This window comes from Dromiciops gliroides, chromosome 1 (assembly GCF_019393635.1).
Source record: "Dromiciops gliroides isolate mDroGli1 chromosome 1, mDroGli1.pri, whole genome shotgun sequence".
Lineage (NCBI taxonomy): Eukaryota > Metazoa > Chordata > Mammalia > Microbiotheria > Microbiotheriidae > Dromiciops > Dromiciops gliroides.
The window spans coordinates 386,572,257-386,596,310 of NC_057861.1; the positions used below are offsets into that span (position 1 = coordinate 386,572,257).

General features: G+C 39.0%; 1 protein-coding gene across 1 annotated transcript in view; it reads right to left on the reverse strand.

The window, feature by feature from the left end:
• KDSR (3-ketodihydrosphingosine reductase) overlaps nucleotides 1–24,054 on the reverse strand; it is a 71,075-nt gene that overhangs the window by 14,649 nt on the left and 32,372 nt on the right. The window contains exons 4-7 of the mRNA XM_043980273.1: nucleotides 22,190–22,255; nucleotides 21,919–22,014; nucleotides 18,918–19,109; nucleotides 3,762–3,845 (exon numbers count right to left, since the gene is read on the reverse strand). Of these exons, the coding sequence (XP_043836208.1) occupies nucleotides 3,762–3,845; nucleotides 18,918–19,109; nucleotides 21,919–22,014; nucleotides 22,190–22,255 (438 nt within the window). The remainder of the gene's footprint in view (nucleotides 1–3,761; nucleotides 3,846–18,917; nucleotides 19,110–21,918; nucleotides 22,015–22,189; nucleotides 22,256–24,054) is intronic.

Here is a 24,054-nt window from a genome sequence, read left to right on the forward strand (position 1 = left end):
GGGGGTTAAGTGACTTGCCCAAGGTCACACAGCTAGTAAGTGTCAAGTGTCTGAGGCCGGATTTGAACTCAGGTACTCCTGAATCCAGGGCCGGTGCTTTATCCACTGCGCCACCTAGCTGCCCCCTTCTCAAGTATTCTTAAAAATAGTAAGGAAACTATCATAAATTTCATAATTTAAGGTGCTGAGGACCAATTACTCCAGAAGTAACATGGTATAATCACAAAATTTTTTTAAAAATTAATAGTTGGTTGGACTTTTGGCTCTGATACCTACTAGCATTTGATTACAATCAGATTTAACTCTCTGAATCCTAGTTTCCTCATCTATGAAATTGGAATAATAATACTTTCACTGCCAACTTCAAGAGGATGCTGTGAGGACCTTTCTCACAGTTTTCACTTTTTAAAACTACAAAACACAAAATAAATCCAAATTATTATATTAAACACTTAAATTTTCTTTTCTTAACAAATAACACTGCATCTTTCTAACCTCATCAGACACAAACAGATTGGATTTTTACAGCACTTAACAATATACTTTCATACAACCGCCAGATTAGGAGGATATTACATGTATTATTGTCTTTTTTTTTCCCCTGAGGCTCAGGAAGGCTAAGTAGTTTAGTCATCTAATTAGGAAATGTTAGAGTATGGACTGAAGCCTAGATCTTTTGATTCAAGTGTTGGTTGCTTTTTTCTTTCACTATAACACAGAGGTTGGGAATGGGGGACAATTTAGAACCTTAAATAATAGCCTATTCACAAAAGAATAAGAGAATTCATAAAAGAACAGGATTTTTTTATCCTATTCACAAAAGAATTGTGGCATTTGAAGAAAAATCGACCATCTGGAATTTCTAATAGAAGTTCCAAGAAAACTAAAGGGTTCTAGACAATCTGTAAACTGAAGGGAAAGAATCTATCCAACAGGGCCAGGCATATTAGTTAACTTTAAAGTGATATATGAAACCTCTTACAGTCAGTCCTGATCTTTTCTAATGACACATTAAGTTTATATTAGATAAAAAAGTTACCAGAGATGCAGATGGCTAGCTAGCTTTCTCTCATGCATGACATTATTACATTTCCTGTCTCAATTCCCTTGTTCACATGGTCCCCATCCTGGAAAGCAACTCAGCTCTCACCTCTGTCCCTTAGGAACCTTAGCCTCCTTTTAGACATAGTTCAGATTTCCAGTCTGACGTAAGCCCTTTCTGATCCCCCCAGTCCTTATTGCTCTCTCCCTTTGGATCTGAAATCTTGAGAATAAACATAAACATTTGGAGAGTGGGAAGAGGAACTATTTGAGGAGACAGTGAAAGAGCAACCCAAATAAGAGAAGAAAACCTTGAGGATTCAACATCATTTAAGCCAAGGCAAATTTCAAGCACCAGCTAAGTTTGCAGAGTGTCAAAAGTAGAAAGAGATAGATTGTCTCTTGTGAAGGTTCTGAGCAAACAAATATTTGGCTTGATTCCACAAGCACTTATCACTCTATCTGTGCAAGGCCCTTTGCTGGGGGCTGGAAATGTGAAACTGTAAGGAATTAATTATGATTTGGGGTTTCTATGACCCCATCTTTGGCTAAAATTAGAAACCCCGGTGTGCACCTGTGCATGCTGACCTCACGTCTGACACCCACATGCCTACATGGGCTTGGCCAAATTATAATGAGGGAAGCCCCACCATGACGAGAAGCCTGGTGAGGATAAGTCATGTTGTCTTTGGCGTCCGGAACTTGTCTCTGTAGAGCCACTTGTTAGTTCTGTCAATCAGGGCTGCCAGCCAATTAGCTTGGGGTTGTGTGTATGTGGATGGCCCTTTTTCCTGTGGGAGAGGGGGTTCTTGGGAGAAAGCTGGGGAGGAGAGGTTTCACTTTGGTGTGCGTGAGAGAGAGAGAGGGACACTGCACAGCGGGTTCTCTTTGAAACTGCTGATTCTGGGTGGTGGTGAGTTTGCGGGTTATATATTTTTTCCTTCCCCTTTTCCCTTTACCTTTGTCCCTAGTTCTATTAATCTTACTTGTGTTTTAAATTTGTTCCCATTAATAAACCCAGCTTTGTTTTTTTGAAAGATGCTGTTAATCTCCTTTCTTACCCCAATATTAAGGCGAGTCGCCCGATTAACTCTCCCCATACTAAATTTAGCCCTTACAAGACCAAAACAAAACAGTCCTTGCCCTCACGGACCATATTTTTTTTTGGTTTTTTGTTTTGTTTTGTTGGTGAAACAATGGGGGTTAAGTGACTTGCCCAGGGTCACACAGCTAGTAAGTGTCAAGTGTCTGTGGCCGGATTTGAACTTAGGTCCTCCTGAATCCAGGGCTGGTACTCAATGCACTGCAGTACCTAGCTGCCCATGGATCGTATGTTATAAGAGGGATGTAACATGGACACAAATAACTAAATACAAGATAATTCAAGAAGGAAAAAAGTATTAACATTGGAGGACATTGGGGAAGTAGTAAGGGAGGAGGCAACACCTGAGTTGGACCTGGAAGACAAGGATCCCAAGAGGCCCAGAGGAGGAGGGGCTATCTTTCAGGGAAATAGAACCTAGGACTGCTCTCACACATGCACAGAAGCAGGAGAGATAGAATGTCAACTTCAGGGGTGACTAGTGATCCTGTTTGACAGGAAAGGAGAGTGCATGAAGGGGAACAGTGTAAAACAACCTAGAAAAATGTGGAGGGCCAGAAGTGTCAGCCTGAGGAGTTTGTCATTTAGCCTAAAAACTTCTGAGTGTAAGAATGACACAGTCATGCCTGAACCTTTGGAAGAATGTTTTAGCAACTGTGTGGATGACATGTGGAAGAGGGGGAAAACTGGAAGTGGGGAGGATATTATAGAAGTAGAATTGACAAGATGTGGCAACTGATTGGATTTTGGTGAGGGGGTAAGTAGGAGGGGCCAAAGATAACTCAGAGGTTAAGATCTTGGGTAATTATGAGAATTGTAGTGCCCTCATCAGAAACATGAATCTTTGGAGAAAGGGCAGGTTTTCCAACACAAACATTTCAATATATAAAGAACAAAAAAAGAGAAATATATTTGTATGTGTGTACATATATATACATATATATACACACACACATATATATGAAATTATGAACTTCTATTACAGTTTGGTATTTTTAAGGAAAAAATATATCTTAAACTAAATATATATTAAAATTGACAAGTTACAAAAAGGTGTTTTGTGTCCATTCTTGAATTTTTTGTTGTTGTCTGTTGTCTGTTTTTAATGTTACTGATTTTTTTTTTTAAGTGAAGCAATTGGGGTTAAGTGACTTGCCCAGGGTCACACAGCTAGTAAGTGTTAAGTGTCTGAGGCTGGATTTGAACTCAGGTACTCCTGACTCCAGGGCCGGTGCTCTATCCACTGTGCCACCTAGCTGCCCCAATGTTACTGATTTTTAAAAAATGAATTGGTACATGATTTTTTTTTGCATCTCTATTACTATCAATTAAAACAAGTTGAAATCTAATGCACTAAATTGTTTTTGTTGTTGTTGTTGTTTAAATCAACCATGTAAGTATAGAATTATGGAAAGACAGATCAAAAGCAGTTCATGTGACTAGCCCAGGGTCACACAGCTAGGAAGTATCTGAGGCTGAATTTGAACTGAGGTCTTCCTGACTCTAGGCTCAGCACTCTATCCACTGTGTCACCTACCTGTCAGAAAAACAAGGAGTCTACAGAATTATAAGACAACATAAAAAGGCACACACAAAAGTAAATACCAATAAATATTACCTTTGTTTTCTTTTCTTCTGCAAAACCTGGGGTGTCTGTATCTGGTGGATAGGCAATTGTTATATAGATGTTATATGGCTTCACCTGCATTTTAAAGGACAACATTCATAAGTAAACAGAATATAGTTTTCCAAGTTACATGCTAATTTTTATACATCATACATAAATATAATAAATACATATGATGATTCTCAAATGATATTCAATGTTTGCAATTTAAGAACTTGGCAATGCTGAACCAAAGTACCATCTTCTCTGTGAGGATCACTCTCTGGTCAGGACCATAGAGATGGTCATCATTTGGTACCCTCACTCTACCTTTTTTGTAAAAAACAACAGCTTCAAAGTACAGAAAAATCACCTTTTGCTAAAATCTCCCTGAAGCCCATGGGTCCCATCCCCACTCAAGGAGCAATCTAAAGATGGAGATGGTAGTTTAATCATCAGGGGCTTTAAAAGAAAACACATGGGGGCAGCTAGGTGGTACAGTGGATAAATCACTGGCCCTGGATTCAGAAGGACCTGAGTTCAAATCCAGCCTCATATACTTGATACTTACTAGCTGTGTGACCCTGGGCAAGTCACTTAACACTCATTTCCCTGCAAAAAACAAAAAAGAAAAAGAAAACACATGCACAAAATAGGAGGCTCACATATATACTTTATAAAACCATATCCTTTCCAACCTCACCTCTCCCTTCCCTGACACCAAATAATAATACCACATCCTCATTCTTCCCTTCCTCAGGCAATGTACTGGTTTCTGCTACTAGTTTTTCCCTCCAAAGCTGCTACTAATGATCATTTTAACCTAATTTTGCCTGTATAAAAAGCTGGGGGATGAAGTAATTATGTTCCAGCCTTCATTGCCCAGAAAACAGCACCGATAGAAAAACAAAATCTAAGCTGGGTGGTACACATCTGTAATTTCTACTACTAGGGAAGCCTTGAACTAGTGAATTGCTCAAGCTAAGGAGCTCTGAGCTGCAGTGGCTTAAATTCATTAGTTGTCCAAACCAAACCCAGCAGCAATATAGGGAGCCCCCAGAATCAGAGGGCCACCAGGCTCCTTAGGGAGGGCAAACTGGCCCAGGTCATAACTGAACAGTCAGCAATGTGATTTTGTGTCTACTGTGCTTCCAGCCTAAGCAAAGCAGGGAAAACCAATTCTCCCTCTCTCCTTCAAAAAAATTAAAAGAAAGAAAAAAGAATCTGATACAGCTTCTCTTGATCAGCATACTACTGATCAAAGGAAGAGGTAACAAGTTATAATCAAAAGCACTAAATGTGGAGTCAGCAAAAACCTCGATTTGAATCCCATTTCTGACACTAGCTGCATGAAGATTTTTTGAAAAATCAATCACAGAAGTATAGGATTATGGAAACGTAGCTTGAATGCACTTCATGGACAAATCACAGTCTCTCTGAAACATCATTTTTCTCATCTCTAAAATGGGTATACTAATAGCAACTACTTCACAGAGTTGTACTTAGAATCAAATAAAATAACACAGCTAAAGCTGTTTTGCAAATCTTAAAGTACTATATATAATTGCCAAGTATTGTTACTGTTGATGTTTTTATTCTTGTTATCTTTACAGGCCAGATGCACAATTCCCCCATGCTCCTTGTTGATATATAGACACTCACTGGTACACTTCCCTACCTGAACAAATCATACACTCATTCTCCAATACCTCTTCCTCAGAGTAAAAACCTAGACCTCAAAGTTACCCTCTTCCCCACATTCCTGAGGCGACCCTACAGAACAGAAAACATTGTCACCTTTTCCAAACTATTTCCTGAACATGAGGCCTCCCAGTTGTTCTCCTTGTTTTTCTGAATCCTATCAAGCCAGGAGCCATTATTCTTTCATGCACGAAAAACTTCATGCCCTGTATATTCTCTGGATATGACACTAGAGTACCCTTCTACAGAATACCTACCCAGAAAATTCTTTTACTCAGTCGATGTATTACTAAGTCAATATATTACTTAAAATATCTCAATTCAATTAGATACCTCCTTTTGGGGGAATTTTCACTATACACTGTCTTTCCACATTTTACATATCTGAATGGATACATGAAAAATCATCTATCAAGGGCTTAAACTATGCCAAGAACCGTTCTAAGGGATGACAAAATTGAGAAGTTCCCTGTCTTTAAGAAGCTTACATTCTAATAGGAGACGGCAATGTATAAATGTGACTAATGTCAAAGAAAGAAGGGGAGGGGTATTTCCAAGGAAAGAGGGTAGGACATGAAAATGGCCAGGCTGAAGATGAGAAGGCATGATCCTAAGGAGTACAGAACTGGGTGGCTGAGTTCCTCTTAGGCAGGCTTTCCAATGGTCCAGCTTGAAGGATAGAAAATGGCCAGAAACAGAAAAAAGTACTTTCGTCCTTTAGCTTGTTTTTTTCTTTGTTTGTTGAACCTCAACCTAATGAGAAATTTTAGAGAATAAGCTTGACCCCAAAGAAGTGGGTTTTAAAAACTTTTATTGATTAATTTTGCTGAATCTGTTCTCTTCTTTAAAAAAAAAATCTTACAAGAGATGGCTCTCTAGTAGAGGGAAAGGGAAGAAGTACAAGGGGAAATCTAGATGATGTAAAGACAAAATCTATTTTTAAAAGAACTGAGCTTAAGTCAGAAAGTGAAAGAAAATGTTATATATTTCCTAAGAAATGAGCTAAAAATTAAGAGGGCAGGGTTGAAGACTCCAAAAAAGAAAAGATAAAGGATCAATAAGAAGTCAAGTTACAAAGACACCCCTTGCTTACTCGGGGCCTGGGTTAATTTGTCTGTTAAAAAGATGGTGGTTAGATTGATTGCAATCTCCTTAAGAGTAGGAAATGCCTCATTCCCATCTCTTTATCCACAACACCTAGCACATTGCCTGGTGTATAGTAGGTGCCTAATAAATGTTTATTACATTTTTAAAAATAGAAAAAAAATTAAAAGATGGTGGTAGTTCATAGAGAGGAACAAAGTTTGAAAATATATAAAATTCTCTCCAGCTCTAAAATTCTCAAGTTCCTCCTGCTTCTCAGAGACAATCCCTTACTTGAGCATCTCCTTCAGAACCTTATACACCTGCTATCTTTGCCCTAGCAGTGACTTGTTCACTCAGGCCACAATATTTTAGGCTACCACACCATGATCTCATCAGTGTGAGCACTGTCCTTCACCAAGTCAGATCAAAATCCCTCACTGCTTTTTCATTCTGTGGAATTCTTGCCCATGGCCTTCCATAAAGCCAATACAGAAGAACTACCCAACATACTAGAGACCTTCCTCTGGTTCTTTTAATATCTCAAAGTTACCAAATATAGCCCTTCCAGTGCCTCTCATCCTCATTATGTGACCAATCCATTTCCCTTACCATCCTATATTTACTCAATGACGTCTTCTACACTATTTCTTATGGCAATGTAACAGAAACATAAAAGCTCAAAGGGGGAAGGGACCCCAGAAGCCATCTAGTCCAAGCTGTACCTAAAAAAAAAACCCCTCAGGGGCAGCTAGGTGGCGCAGAGAATAAATCACCGGCCCTGGATTCAGGAGGACCTGAGTTCAAATCTGGCCTCATACACTTGACACTTACTAGCTGTGTGACCCTGGGCAAGTCACTTAACCCCCATGGCCCTGCAAAAAAAAAAACAAAACAAAAATCCCTCATTGACAACATACTTGACAAGTTGTCATCACTGGCAAAGTCTTAGCCTATTTATACCCATAATGCATCTTTCCATTCTCTTCTGGGTCACCTGACTATTTTATTCCTTTGAGAGAATGCTGCTCCATGATTCACAGACTCATCATGGCACGTCAGTGCAGGGCTTCAGTACTTCTAGAGTCCATGACTTCATCTATGTGAGCCCTCCTTCTACCAGCACAAATTAATACCTTCAGTGAATGGTCTTTAAAGAGTTGCTATGGTCAATATGGTCATGCCTTGTAGCCAAACTGGGCCTTGGATGACAAGATTTAGGGTCTGACACTGGGCCCACATGTAAAGTTCCTTTAAATTGGTAGGACACCCCAGAGTTTGCAATTCATTGTTCTATCATTCAAAAATTTAGGGTTAGCTCCACATGAAAATGAAAGCAGCAAAAGTGCACTTTAGGGGAGGTAGGAATATTGGTGTTAAAGGGATGGGCTTTTGAAGCAGGGTAGTAATGTAGATGTTGATTGGCCTGATCATCTCTTCCTACTCAACTCTGGACCCAACACATAGTCTAGCTGCCATTCCCATCTAAAAGACGCATACTGATGAATTCAACTAATTCCATTGTCTGTCCAGTTGCATCTCATAATCTGAACAATATGCATTTATCATCCACTTTGTCTTCCCCTTGTGGATAGTTAAATCAATCTTTTTCAAATAATCACAAAATTGCTATACAGGACCTTCTATCCGCAGGTGATTCTTCATTTTCTTCCAGATGCTTTTAGCATGTAATTTGTGGGAGGAAAGAGGCCTGGATGATAAGAGAAAACCCTGGGATATTCTCTGAGGCTATTGAATGTGGGCCAGCAAATTTTAATTTTTAGCTTTGGGGTTTTAGTCTCTCATAAGCTATCACCCCATTGGGAGGCAACTCAACTGCTTCTTTTTTTTTTTTTTAGTGAGGCAATTGGGGTTAAGTGACTTGCCCAGGGTCACACAGCTAGTAAGTGTTAAGTGTCTGAGGCTGGATTTGAACTCAGGTACTCCTGACTCCAGGGCCGGTGCTCTATCCATTTCGCCATCTAGCTGCCCCAACTCAACTGCTTCTTGACTTGAATGTTTGAACATAAACCAGACTGCCAATTCCAGCAAATTAAAACTCTGGTTTTTGACTTAGGTTAAAAAATAAATAAATAAACAAAATCCCCTATAAATATAATTTAAATACTGGTTCCAATATTAGTTAATTCAGAGTAGCAAGTGATTCCAAACAATTGCTATTTCCCAGGTATCTTGAAATATCAGATTATCTCAAAATACTAATTGAATTATTTGAATTGTCTGGAGTTCTGTTTCAAATAAATGAAGCCTGACAGTATTTCTTGAACTTCTTATATTTCTGATAGTCCAGCCCATTGGGAACCCTACAATGATATCCATTTTGAAAAATGTTGCTTCTGGTGACAATCTAAACCTTGATTGTATTTCATTTTCTAATTTTCCTGGTATGACATCACAATTATGGCATGATTCAGCTTTAGATCTTATGACACATTGTCCAAAGTCATGTACTTTGGAAAGAAGAATGAAGTTCAAAAGGACCAGAATTTCTTTAAAATAAAGCAAGATTCTATGACTTATGACAATGGATGTGACTTTATTTAATGATCCACTGAGTATGCTCATTAGTTGAAGCAAGAAAACAGGAAAACATATATCCCCCACGGTGTTTATCCATGTCATGGATGGATCCATATCTTGTCTATAATCTAAACAGAAGGATCCCCTCCTTTGCTTTTATTCACATGATATTTTGCTAATTGCATCAAGCTTTGTGTGAAGGAGATAATTTAAAAGCAGTATTTTCTTCTATGGAATTAAGTCATAATAAAGAAATAAAGCAGGGTTGTATATTTCACAGACCATTTGGTAAGTTTTATTACTGTAAAGATGTAGTCTGTTGTTTTTTTTTAAATCATCTGCAAAAGTCTGCTTGTTCCCTTCTAATGTCCTCATCAAATATAGCCTCAAATTATGCATAGTTCTTTCTCAACCATGTTATAAAAATAAGGAAGCAGGCATACGAGTTGGAAGTTGTTGGTACATTTTCAATGATCTTTTATTTAGTAAAAGCATCTTCATGTTTTTTATGCTCTTGGAGTTTCTGAGATATATTAAATTAATTTCCAAGTTCCTTTAAAAGTGTGTCACTTCCAGTATGTATTATTAAGTCAAGTCTAGGCAGTCACCCTGACTCGTTGTCATTTGCTCACACAATACGTTGGGGACTGTGGTAGTTCTATTCTCATCACCAATTAGAATAGATTACAACAGAAATCCTGGCAGACCTGTTCTCTTTCACATCAGTTTGTTGTTCTCCCTAAAGTTTCATCTGAAGATGTTCTGCCTTAGCTGAGGTTCATGCCACTCTTTCTGTAGCCTTGCCTCTTCTTCAGTTACTTTTCAGTGTTTTGTATAATGATAACATTTAGCATCTTCCACCATTTTCTTCTGTAATACTTTGCAAATAATTAGTCTAAGCCACCATATACATTCAACTCCTCTCTGCCAGTCCTTTTTTTTTCCTTTTCCTCAGAACAAATACTACTCCAAGAATCTCTTCCACTTTGCATATAGCTCTTATTCTAAAGTCATTCTCCCTCAACTCTATCTTAAAGCATGTAGAGTCCTTGCAGATAGTCATTCCTAACCCAAGACATCTCCCTGAATGGACTCCCAAATATGAACAAAAATAGGGCATACATCTTCCACAGTGGCTCCCTCCCTCCCTTCTTTTCCTGAAAACCCTTCTTCCTAGTACTGAGCCTCCGATATCTGGATACCATTTCCTACCTTGGAAGCCAAAGCCTCACTCTTGCTACCCTCAACCTCTACCTTCATATCACCCATTCCAGGGAACTTCTCAGCATTCTACTCTAATGTATTAAAAGACAGTAGTGGGGGCAGCTAAGTGGCGCAGTGGATAGAGCACCAGCCCTGGATTCAGGAAGACCTGAGTTCAAATTCAACCTCAGATACTTGACACTGGGTGACCCTGGACAAATCTCTTAACCCCCACTGCTCTGCAAAAAAAAAAAAAAGACAGTAGGAAAACAAGGTACACCCTTCATAAGATAGCAATAAATCAAGGAGCATTTATTTAAGCGCCTGCTATGGGTCAGCCACTGGAGATACAGAGACAAAAATGAAACAGTTCCTATCCTAAAGTAACTTATATTCTATCAAGAGAGACAGAATGTACTCATACAAATATATGCAAGATAAGTGGGAGATTTAGTTAGATACTAGAACTCAGTTTAACTCCTGAATGCCCTCACTATCTCCCTGATCCTGAACTCACTTTAAATGGGCCATGATGAGTTTCACCTAAGTCAGTCTGCCAGAGTTTTAATTTGCAGGAATTGGCAGGTTTATATTCAAACACCTAAAAGGTCAGGAAGTAGTTGAGCTGCCTCCCAATGGAATGATACCCTTTATGTCATAGGAGGTTAAAAACCTCAAACTAAAAATCAAAATTTACACTCAATAGCCTCAGAGAATATCCCAGGGCTTGCTCTTATTAACCAGGACTCCTTCCTCCCAAAGATGACATGCTAGAAGCCTCTGGAAGAAAATGCAGGAGTCGCCTGTGGGTAGAATGTCCTGTATAGCAAGTTTGAATCCTGTAACAGCTAGCTGCCCAGGGGAGGAGGGAGATAAGAAAGAACAATCTCTTCAGTTTGGTTCTCACCCAGGCAGGGCCAATATAATATTAATCATCAGGGAAAAAACCACAATACTAGGTTGGAATCTTAAGCCAAAAACAAACAAACAAACAAAAAACACCCATAACTTTTCCCTTGACAGGTGGAGTTCATGCCCTCAACACCAATAGGACCTGCAGTTTTAAGGCCTAGTTTACATTCTTAAATAGTACTGGATTTGGCGGCGGCGGGAGGGGGGGTGGGGCTAGGTGGCACAGTGGATAAAACACTGGCCCTGGATTCAGGAGGACCTGAGTTCAAATCTGACCTCAGACACTTGACACTTACTAGCTGTGTGACCTTGGGCAAGTCACTTAACCCCCATTCCTCCACAAAAAGCAAACAACAACAAAAAAATAGTACTGGATTTGGGCCAAGTACCGAGAGTGCTGAAAAAGTACTCTGTTCATTTCTACTTCTTCCCACGGTGATGACCTATGACAGTTCTGCTTATTGACCTTTTTCCTCTACACCTGCCCTAGAGAAAATGACCAAGACAAGTCCAACTGAAAGGCACCTCCATCCTGGAATAGATTCCTAGGACATATACCATTTTGGTCCTTTTACACTTAGTTCTTCTTTCCAAGCCATGACCTTGGACAAAGTGTCATAAGATCTAAAGCTGAACCATGTCATAACTATGCCCTCATACCAGGGAAATTAGAAAAAATGAAATACAACCAAGCTTTAGATTGTCACCATAAGCAACATTTCTCATGGTGGAGGTCATTGTGGAGTTCTCAATAGGTTAGACTATCAGAAGTATCAGAAGTTCAGGAAATACTGTCAGACTTCAATTATTTGAAATAGAACTATAGACAAAACAGATAATCCAAATAATTCAATCTGTGTTTTAAAATAATCTGACATTTCAAATTAGCTGGCAGGAGCAGTGAGGTGGCATAGTGGATAAAGCACCAGCCCTGGAGTCAGGAGGACCTGAGTTCAAATCTGGCCTCATACACTTGACACTTACTAGCTGTGTGACCCTGGGCAAGTCACTTAACCCTCATTGCCCCACAAAAAAGTAAAATAAAATAAACATCAAGTAAACTGGGAAACAGCAATGGTTTGGAATCACTTGCTACTCTGAATTAACTAATACTGGAAAAAGTATTTAAATTGTATTCACAGGGTTTTGTTTTTATTTTTATTAGTACTTAAGGGTGGAATACTTGAAGAAATAATTTTTTATATATACCTCAACTTTTAAAAAATATTTTATTTTTCCCAATTAAATGTAAAGACAATTTTTAACATTCTTTTTTTTTTCTGGGTGTAAGTTAACATTCATTTAAAAAAATTTTTGAGTTCCAAATTCTCTTCCTATTTCTCTTACCTCCCCCTTCCCTAAGATAGTAAGCAATTTGATATGGACTCTATATGCACAATCATGTAAAACATATCTCCATATTGGTCATGTTTGTGGAAGAAACAGACCAAAAGGAAAAACACACATACACACAGAGTGAAAAACAGTATGCTCCAACCTGCATTCAGACTCCATCAGTTCTTTCCCTGGAGGTGGAGAGCATTTTTAATTATGAGTCCTTTGGAATTGTCTTGGATCATTGTATTGCTGAGAAGAGCTAAATAATTCACAATTGATCATTGTGAGTGAGATTTTCCCCATTCCTTACTTTTCTAGTGATTTAAGTCATTCCTTATCTATATATGTGATTCAAGCTTCAGTAGATGATAACGAATTAAGACAAGTTGTAAATGCTTGGATCAACATGTCCTCTCATACATTAAAGCATCCTCCTATACAAGTTTGTGGTTAAGATGGACCAATCAGGATAAAGGTCAGATAGCCAAAATAACTACTCTGGAGTTGCTACAGACCAATTGGAACTGTTAAAATAATATATAAAGCAACAAGATTGACCTGATTAAGACATCTAAAATCCATCAAATGCCCTAAAAGTGTCACAAATGTGGGATGGCTTGCCACAGATGGCCACTTCTAAATCTATAGATGGGTTTTCTACTTCCGCAATTCTGTATGTTTTGAGCCATGTTACTTGACAGTGATGATATTGGGGACCAATAGATGAGAAGACACAGCTATATATTTGCTTATTGCAGGAATATCTAACTGCATTTGTAATATGTTAATCTTGGGGACTATATGAGTATAAATATCCCTGAATCCTAAGGCTTGATGTCTTTGGGTCCTAGAACCAAGACCAGCTTTATTGTGAGATAGGTTCCTTCTCTCAATAAACCTAATTTTCTTTGGCTTGGAGACTTTGGTTTTTTCTTTGTCTAACATCAGGGCTTAGAAAATTATCTGACACCATCATACAACATTGCTGTCACTGTGTATAATGTTCTCCTGGGTCTGCTCAGTTCACTTTGCAAGAACTGATTGTTTAAAGTTTGGAATGGAATCCAAGCCTGGACTGAATGAATCCAGGATGCCCTCTGGGCCTCCTTCAGTTAAATGACTAGTGAGGCCTCCGTTACAGAGAGGCTGTGGCAAGGTTTTTGATAGCATTTCGTGCTTTTTTTTTCCCCTTTGCTTATAAATAACATATTTTGGGGGTTCACATGAACTAAAATGAAGCTATCAGAGTACATAATTTTCCTTCTTTCAGTTACCCCATGTGGGGACCAATTTTTAATTGGGGAGTGCTAGCTAAGCGGCTCCCCGCAATATTGAGGTAAGCAAGGAGCTGTGTCCCTCAAAACAGAACAGGATTTATTTTAACAAGAACGAACTTAAAAAAAAAAAAACCCACAAACAGGATCAGTAGGATCGAGGGAAAGGAAATAAAATGGGGAAAGGGAAATTATACAACCTGAAAAGATACCACCGGCCCAGAAATCAGCTGAGAATACGCAGTAGAACTCCTGTCGTTCCAGCATACAGCTAGAATTCTCCTCCCCCAATCCCAGAAAAACCCCACACAGCCCCAGCCAATGGGATGGCCATTCTGACAGTCACATGACTGCCCTCACTAGGCTTCCAATCATTATAATTTTGCCAGGCCCATGTAGGCATCGGCAAGTGGTAATGAAGTAAGGTGACAGCGCCCTGGCAATGGCTACAACCAGTGGGTGGAGCACCATGTGGTTCGTGGTGCCCCAGGCCAGTGCACGCCTAGGCACAAAAACCTCAAATAACAATTCTTTACACCCAAATGCATCCCTAACCTTGTGACAGCTCCTGCCTAACTCAGGTAAGTCCTACCTCTTCCTAGTCCCTGGTCTTTTCCTGTTCTCCTTTTGTACTGTATCCTCTGACCCCTTTTTATCTTAAACTCTTTCATCCTAGGTCTCTTCATCTCATATTCTGTCTACAATCGTCATTATCATAACTATCCACTGCCCCATATTGCTGCCTCCTTCTGTCTTCTAGTGATCCGGGAAACCTGGTCCTCTTAGAGAGCCAACCCTGGCCACTTCTCTACAGTATGGAATTCTCCTTTTCCCATGCCCCTAAGCCTCACACTTCCAGATCTTCCTTCTCTTAATCATTTGGCTGCCTCTTCTTCTCTTCTCCCTCTCCATCTCTCACCCAGATCTTTCTTGCTATAATCTACTGGCCCCTACAGGGTCACACAGCTAGTAAGTGTCAAGTATCTGAGGCCAAATTTGAACTCGGGTCCTCCTGAATCCAGGGCCAGTGCTCTATCCACTGAGCCACTTAGCTGTCCCCTCTTCCCTCTTTCTTAAGAAGCTTAATACTTGGTTTACAGTCTTCTTGGCTCACCTCCAACATCCTCCTTCCCTGTTTATATTCCCTAGCTGCTGAATAATGATGGGGGGGAAAGTCACACAATAGGGATGAAATGGGTCCACTGGACTCAAATTATCTAATCTCAAGTAAATCCTCACTCATACATGCTAATCCTTCTATTCTTTCCACTACTATTTCAAAAACTTCTTTTATCTCAAGTTCCCCATATTAGCCTCCCCCACTCCCTCTGAGCAGGTGACTACCCTTCCTACTTTCATAAGGACAAAAAAAAAATCAAGGTCAGTCATTCATCCATCATGAGGTCTGTCAGGTCCCCTCTTTCTACACCCCAGAGCTCTCTGTATCCCCACCTGCCTCCTATGCTCCAGGCTCTGAGGAGAAGTTAGCCTTACCCTTGGTAAGACTATGCCCTGTCCAGGTGCCTGTGAGCCTTGTCCCAGCCATCATTTTCTGTTATCATAAATTTCTTTTTTTTTCTTTCTTTTTTTTTTTTTTAAGTGAGGCAGTTGGGGTTAAGTGACTTGCCCAGGGTCACACAGCTAGTAAGTGTTAAGTGTCTGAGGCCGGATTTGAACTCAGGTACTCCTGACTCCAGGGCCGGTGCTCTATCCACTGTTCAATTTCTTTTGAGTTCCCTTTCTGATGACTACAAACATGTCTTGCTCTCTTTACCTTTAAAAAATCCAGGCATGGTTTAACATAAGGAAAACTTTTAACACAATTGATTACAGCAATAACAAAAGTAACAAAAAGCATATGATTATATCAATAGATGCAGAAAGATACAATACTCATTCCTTATTGATAAAATACAATTTTTATCCTATTAAAAACACTTGGGGGCAGCTAGGTGGCGCAGTGGATAAAGCACTGGCCTTGGATTCAGGAGGACCTGAGTTCAAATCCAGCCTCAGACACTTGACACTAGCTGTGTGACCCTGGGCAAGTCACTTAACCCCCATTGCCCAGCAAAAAAAAAAAAAGAAAGAAAACACTTGAAAACATAGGTAGAAGGGGATTTTTCCTTAAAATGATACATCTACCCCAGCAAGCATTATTTGCCATGGGGATAAGATAGAAGCCTTCCCAATAAGATCAGGAGTGAAACAACGATACCCATTGTATTAGAAATGCTAGCAATGGGGGCATCTAGGTGGTGCAGTGAATAAAGTACTGACCCTGGATTCAGGAGGACTTGAGTTCAAATCCAGTCTCAGACACTTGACACTTACTAGCTATATGACCCTGGGCAAGTCACTTAACCCTCATTGCCCCCCCCCCAAAATGCTAGCAATAGCAATAAGAGAAACGATTAAGTTATACTGAATATTATAAATACTCAAATCATCTACAAAGGATCTATGAAGGAAGATGCTATCTGCATCGAAAGAACTGATTAATAGAAGTATATATCGAATGGTTTTACACATACACACACACATACACACACACATATACACACATATTAGTGTCTAATGATAGCCTTCTCTAGGGTGGGGTGGAGAAGGAGGAAGGAAAAAAGTGCACAGCAGAGAACAAAAGAAAACTTAGAAGGAAGCACAGAAAAGGAGTACAGCTTTAAAAAAACGATGTCTACCTTTATCATATGTTTTTCTTTCTTTCTTTCTCTCTCTTTCATTCTTTTTTTTCCCCTGAGGCAATTGGGGTTAAGTGACTTGCCCAGGATCACACAGCTAGTAAATGTCTGAGGTCGGATTTGAACTCAGGTCCTCCTGACTCCAAGGTTGGTATTCTACCTACTATGCCACCTCCTGATCCCATATCATATACTTTTTTTTTTAAAGTAAACACTTTGGGGGGAAAAAAAAACAACTAAAAAAAGGGGCAGCTAGGTGGTGCAGTGGATAGAGCACCAGTCCTGGAGTCAGGATAACCTGAGTTCAAATCTGGCCTCAGACACTTGACACTTACTAGCTGTGTGACCTTGGGCAAGTCACTTAACCCTCATTGCCCAACCAAAGGAAAAAAACTAAAGTAAACACTATGAAATTACAATTCATGGTTTTATATTGAATCCTCTTTTTATGTTGTGCTATGTACATGGAAATTTTCTTTTTTGGGTCTTTTTACATTTAAGTTCAAAATGAATCAATATAATTCTTAAAAAATCCTTCACTCAAACCTCCCTCTTCTCATGCTATCATCCTATCCCTTCATAGCATAGCCAAACTCCTAGCAACTCTGCATCCACTGCCTCAACACCCATTCATTTCTTTTCTGTGTGTTTATGAGTGTTTCTTCTTGTTTCTATTTTTCAAAAGTTTTTTCATTTAACGATTATTTCTTTTCTTTATTGCCCACCTATTCCCTCCACCCCAATTGAAAAAAAACCCTTATAACAAATATTCATAAGCAAACAAATTTATGAATTGGCAATTTCCAAAATTATATGTCTGTCAGAGAGGCTCTAATAAGGTTTTTGCATGTTCTTTTTTCCTCCTTCACTTATTAATATATTCTTTGGCCCATAGGAGCCCAAACATCTTGAGTCCATTATCTCTCTGTGACTCATGACTGATGATTCATGCATCAATCATCATAGGCCCTCTGGAATCAGGGATACCCACTCATTTTTTTTTTTTTTTTTGCAGGGCAATGAGAGTTAAGTGACTTTCCCAGGGTCACACAGCTAGTGTCAAGTGTCTGAGGCCGGATTTGAACTCAGGTCCTCCTGAATCCAGGGCTGGTGCTTTATCCACTGTGCCATCTAGCTACCCACCCACTCATTTTTCAACCCCATTCTTCTGACTTTGCTACTCTACTGAAACACCTTTCTGAAAGGTAACCACAGCCATCATTTCTTTGTCTTCTCTTTTGCCTCCATTACCTAACACTCCCCCCACCTCCAACCTGTAGGTTCTCTCCTCCCTTGGCCTCTGGGACACTGCCTTCCTCTGATTATTCCCTCACCTTCCTCCTAATTTAGCCTCACACCCGCTAGAAAGAAGTATAACATAAGGACTTTAGAGTTGGCAGAGCACTTAGAAATCACCTAGTCTCTCCCTCCTCACCTCCACCTCTTGGAATCCCTAGTACTCTTCAAGATAAAGCTCTAGAGCTACCTCTGATAGGAGACTTGTTCTGGTCCCTCCCAGGTGCTAATGGCTCCCCCCAAAGTCATCCTGTATGTCTCTTGTACAGATCTATAGACGGGTGAGCCTGTTGCTACCTCTTGCTAGAATGGAAGCACTTTGTGGATAGGACTTCTTTCACTACTGCCTCTGGTCCCCAGCACATAGAACAATGTATGGCAAACAGTGATTGTGTGCAAATACCCTCCTATGCAGATCAGTGATACTAGTGCAACTCTCCAGTGACTTAGAGTTGTGGCCAGTAAGTGTTGAAAGCAAGGCTTGAAAGAGAAGTTGGAACACAAAGTTTTTTTTAAAAATTGATGTTAAAATTTTGTTTTTACATATATTTTGGAAAATAAAATTCTATTCAAAAAAAAAAAGCAAGGCTTGAACCCAGACTTTCTTGACAGCACAGCCACTCTACTACGATGCCTCTCAGCTCCTACTACCAGCCTTAAAAGTCACATAAGCTGTTGTACTGTTCAGGATAATCCGAAAGGACTAATGTTGAAGCATACTGTTTGCTTCCAGAGAAAGAATTGATATTGTTTGAATACAGACTGAAGCATGCTATTTTTCACTTACTTTCTTTCATTCTTTTTCTTTTATTTGAGTCTTCTTGTACAAAATTACTGATGTGGAAATGTTTTACATGATTGCACATGTATAACCTATATCTGATTGCTTACCACCTCAGGAAGGAGTGAGATGAGGGAAGGAGAGAGAGAATTTGGAACTCAAAATTTTAAAAAATAATCCAAATGTTAAAAAAAATGTTTTAACTTGTAATTGGGGAGAAAAATCATATACACATGCATGCATACATGCATACACACATATGTATGTATATTATGTATATGTGAGTATAGATGAAGTTCCGAGTAAAGTTTAAAAAAAGTAAAGTTAAAAAAAATTTTACCTCCATCTGCAGAGCTTCAGCCAATCCTCTAAGAGCAAACTTGGACGATGAGTATGCAGTAAAACCAAATAACCCCAATTGTCCTGCCTGGGAGGACACAAAGACAATCCTGCCCATCCTTCTTTCTTTCATGGTGGTTATCACTGCTCGACTGGGATATACGCTGCCCAAATAATTTATATTCATTAATCTCTATGGAGAAAAAAAGATCACAAGTATTACTTGAAGATTTTCGACCCTTGGGGTGCTTAACACATTCAATTCAATTACTATTCATGAAGCACCTACCACATGCAAGGTACTGCATTAGGTGCTGAGGATCCAATGGTAAAAGTGAAGGAATCGGGGGCAGCTAGGTGGCTCAGTGGATAAAGCACCAGCCCTGGATTCAGGAGTACCTGAGTTCAAATCTGGCCTCAGACACTTGACACTTACTAGCTGTGTGACCCTGGGCAAGTCACTTAACCCTCATTGCCCTGCAAAACAACAACAACAACAACAACAAAAATGAAGGAATCCCTGCCCTCAAAGAAGTTATAGTCTAATAGAAGATACAACATGCAGACAGGTAAATACAAAGCAGCTTCAGGACAATGGCTTTAACTTTAGAGATGAGAAATCTGCTACTCAGAAGTTAAGTAACTTGCCCAGGGTCACAGAGCTAGTAAATGCCAGAGGCCAGATTTGAACTCAGATCTTCCTGACTCCGAGATTTAAAGTAAGCTTAAGAGGAGCAGAGGTAAAGAGGGAGAATATTCCACCATTGGGGGAAAGGCATGGTGATGAAAGACAGAGATGCTGGGTTCAAGGCCAATTTGCCAGGAGTTTAGAGTACTTGAGAGGAAGTAATATGAAATCTGTCTAGAAAAGATAGATTAAAGCAGATTGCAGTAGGTTTTGAAAGCCAAAGAAGAAGTATGCACTTCTAGAAGTGTGAGCCACTGAAGTTTCTTGAACAGGAGAAAGGCATAGTCAGACCTGTGCTTTAGGAAAATCAATTTAGCCATTATGAGGACGACTGGGTTGGAAAGGGGAAAAACTTGAAGAGAAAATAATCAGAAGACTACTGCAAGTATAAACATTAGCTACTTTTCAATAAGAAACTCAACTGTGGAAAAAAAGCACACTGGAAATTAAACATCATATCAGTATTCTACTCTCTAATATAATATTGCAATCTATTACATTGGCCTAGAGTTATACCCTAGCAACAGAAGTTATTTATGCCCTTGGTAAAAACTGGCCAAACAAGCTTTCTTCTGATGAAGTCAGGTGTGTTGCAAACAAAAGTAGGTGGTGATTCTCTTTTTAAAAAGAGAGGTATTTTGACAAGAAAAATATATTCATCGAAAATCCCAACAACACTAGGTCTTGCCTAAAGAATAACATAGCTAAGAGTTTGCATGTAAATTGAGAATATAGTTTACTTTTAGATAAACCCCATAAACCTGAGAAAACTTAAGAAATAATCTTTAGCTTGAATTTGAATATCAGTCAAAGAATATTGCCCCACACATGCAATTTACTATGCAAAAACAGTTGAAATACAATTCCTTAGACTAAAATAGAAACAAACCACTTAATTCAGAGAATAACTCTAACAGGAAATTTTACTTTCCACATTCAGAATAAATCCAGAGGATGGGATATTCCCCTCCAGGGAATACTGGGAGGTAAGAGGAAAAGGTACAAACTAAGCAGGAAACAGAGGCCTTAGATATCAGCCTCTTTTCAGCATTATGGGCATGATCTTTGAGAAAAGGGATGTATGTGGAAAGACTCAAGAGAAGAAGGAATCAGGCTCAGCCCCAAGTGGACTTTCTAACTGGACTTGGAAACCAGGATACTACTTGTCCAGGCCCATCTTCTTCTTAACCTATAAAGAACATGTTTCCCCCAGGAATACAGAATCATAGTAATGGAATAATTTTTTAAATTCTATTTTTTTCCTTTGTCCCAACAAGTACAAGAGCCTGGCCAATTTCCTCTGTACTCCTTCTTAAATTAGCTATTTCCACAGTCAACTCACCTCCCTTGCTTTATCACTTCATGCTTGGACTATTATAGTATTCTAGATATTTACTCCCAAACCATTCTAACTACACAACTACTGGAAAAAAAATAATTTCATCAATTGTTTTTCATAGGTTAAAAGAAAGATGGACCTTGCCAAGTACCCTTTCTAACTATAACTGATAAAGTACTTTAAATTATACTATTATTATTTTCAATTTAATTTATACAATTTATAATAATCATTAATTTTATTAGTTTTTAAAACTATCTTATTTATACAATGATTGGTGGTTTTATTAATTATTAATAATTAACTTATTTGTTGTTATGATTGATTAATTATTCATTTAAATTTAGTTTAAATTACTTTAAATTATTTTGATGATTTGACTAAGCAGGAAAGTCGGTGGATGAGGGACTAGAAGACTTCACCACTGATCTCAGATCAAGAGAACTAGACTCTAGGTCTCTCAGTTTTCTTAGCTGAAACAAGAGAATGTAACGAACATATCTCAAAGAGGAAAGGAGTCAATGCTCAGACTGTGATGGATAATACATTAAGAAAAAAAAATGTAGCAGGTTAAAAATTGGACTTTAGAGAATATAAAATTCATGGCATTTTCTTTGGGGGCAAAAGGGAAACTCTAAAAGTGCTACCATGGTGATAGGTAAAAGTTTAGATAAGGACAGCCAGGTAGCACAGTTGAGAGAGTATTAGCCCTGAAGTCAGGAGGACCTGAGTTCAAGTCTAGCCTCACTTACTGTTTCACCCTGGGCAAGTCACTTAACCCTGATTGCTTAAAAAAAAAAAATTAAATAAAAGCAGAAATGGTTCTAAGAGCAGGCATTTACCATTAACAGGTCCATTTCTCCTAATTTTAAAGGATTCAAAGCCTACTGTTTTCAACTAGCCTTATTCCCTCTTAGGCTGCATCAGAATGCATTTCACATATTTAAGTTTTAAAGGTAAAGCATTTTTACTCACTTCAAAATAATTTATTTCAAGATCTTCAAATTTTCCTGAAACCGATGTCCCAGCACAGTTTACAAGCATGTCAACAGGGCCCAGCTTCTCTTGTGCCTAGAAAAAAAAGGTTATTGTTGCAGGTGTCTTGATTAATGAAAGATGTGAAACTCTCCAAAATGCAAGAAAATAATTACAAATGCTAACAAATTCTTTCACTTAGCCCAGGTAATGAAATAATAAATGTAAAAACAATGAGGATGACCTAGGCCCAGTCAGCCAAAGCTCTTACTTGCTTAATGACGTTCTCTACTTGTCCATAGTCTTGAGATACATCCACCGATATACAAAGCACAACCTGATTAAAAAAAAAGTCATAAAACACGTTTAAGCACTTGCCAATCTACTTCTAAACATCTTTCCTTTTTTTTTTGTGGGGCAATTGGGGTTAAGTGACTTGCCCAGGGTCACGCAGCTAGTAAGTGTCAAGTGTCTGAGGCCGTATTTGAACTCAGGTCCTCCTGAATCCAGCGCCAGTGCTTTATCCACTGTGCCACCTAGCTGCCCCTAACATCTTTACATTTTAAAGAGGAAAGTCTTTTTTTCAACAATCAAGTCCAACAAGATTTCCAAATAAAAGGATTGTCATGGTATTTGAAATGAGCTAACAAAGCATTTATTTAGCTTCCAGGAAAATCAATCAGAAAATAACATGTTAAAAATATTAAAACTTTAGCAATGTTGTGTCTATCAATGACTTCTCTATCTGTGATCAAACAGCTACGGTTCCAAATCAAAGGCTGGACATTAAACTCAGAGGAACCAAGCACTAGGCAAATAGCATCTGACTTGACCCCACCTCCCAGGCAGCTTATTTCCAAACTAGTTTGAGTTAGGAAAGAAGGGACCCTGGTCAAGGGTCAAGTCCCTGGAGCTTCACTTTGAAAGAGTTTCAAGGTCCTGTACAAGAGTTCCAGGTCATTTTTGAATCCTAAAATCAAATCAAGTTCTCATTCTGTGATTTAGCTATTCTGATCAATACAACGATCCAAGGAAAATTCTGAAAGACGTATGAGGAAAAATGCTCTCCACCTCCAGAGAAAGAACTACTGGAGTCTGAAAGCAGATCAAAGCATGCTATTTTTACTTTCTTCTTCTTCTTCTTCTTTTTTTGGTCTGTTTTCTTTCGCAACATAGCTAATACAGAAGTGTTTTGCATGACTTTAGATGTATTATCAATACCAAATTGCTTGCCTTCAGAGATGGGAGAGAGGGAAGAAGAGAATTTGGAACTCAAAATTTTTTTTAAAAAATGAACATCGGGGCAGCTAGGTGGCACAGTGGATAGAGCACCGGCCCTGGAGTCAGGAGTACCTGAGTTCAAATCAGGCCTCAGACAGTTAACACTTACTAGCTGTGTGACCCTGGGCAAGTCACTTAACCCCAATTGCCTCACTAAAAAAAAAAAAATGAACATCAGGGGGCAGCTAGGTGGCACAGTGGATAAAGCACTGGCCCTGGATTCAGGAGTACCTGAGTTCAAATCTGGCCTCAGACACTTGACACTTACTAGCTATGTGACCCTGAGCAAGTCACTTAACCCCCATTGCCCCGCAAAAAAAAAAAAAAAATGAACATCAAATTGTCTTTTACCTGTAATTGAGAAATATTTGCTGTTTAGTGCAACAGTGCAATGCAAAGAAACACATCCTATTTCGTCTCACCAGTCAATTCAATTTGGCCCTTTGTGGGAGGATGGAAAGGCCAATACTCAATATTTACATTACTTCACAAAGAAACATTGGAACACAAACAAAGGAAAGCATTTTGCTAATGGTACAGTATAATATATGTACTGTGTATGTGTCAATACATATATGTGTGTTTATGTATGTATATATATGTATATGAAATTGAGGCGTATATATGTCAACTACTGTTATTAGCCATTAAAATCTGCTGCCACAGATGGAAGGAGATGAAGGAGGGGACTCTAAATTGTTTTTTCAGTAATAGGTGGGTTAGGGGTATAGGCAATTTAGCTAGAGGGAAAGAACACTGAACTGGGAGACAGGGGACCTGGCTTCTAGTCTGTCCTGGCCATCAAACTAGTTATGAGACCTTGGGAAAGTCACTTAATTTCTTTGGACCTCAATT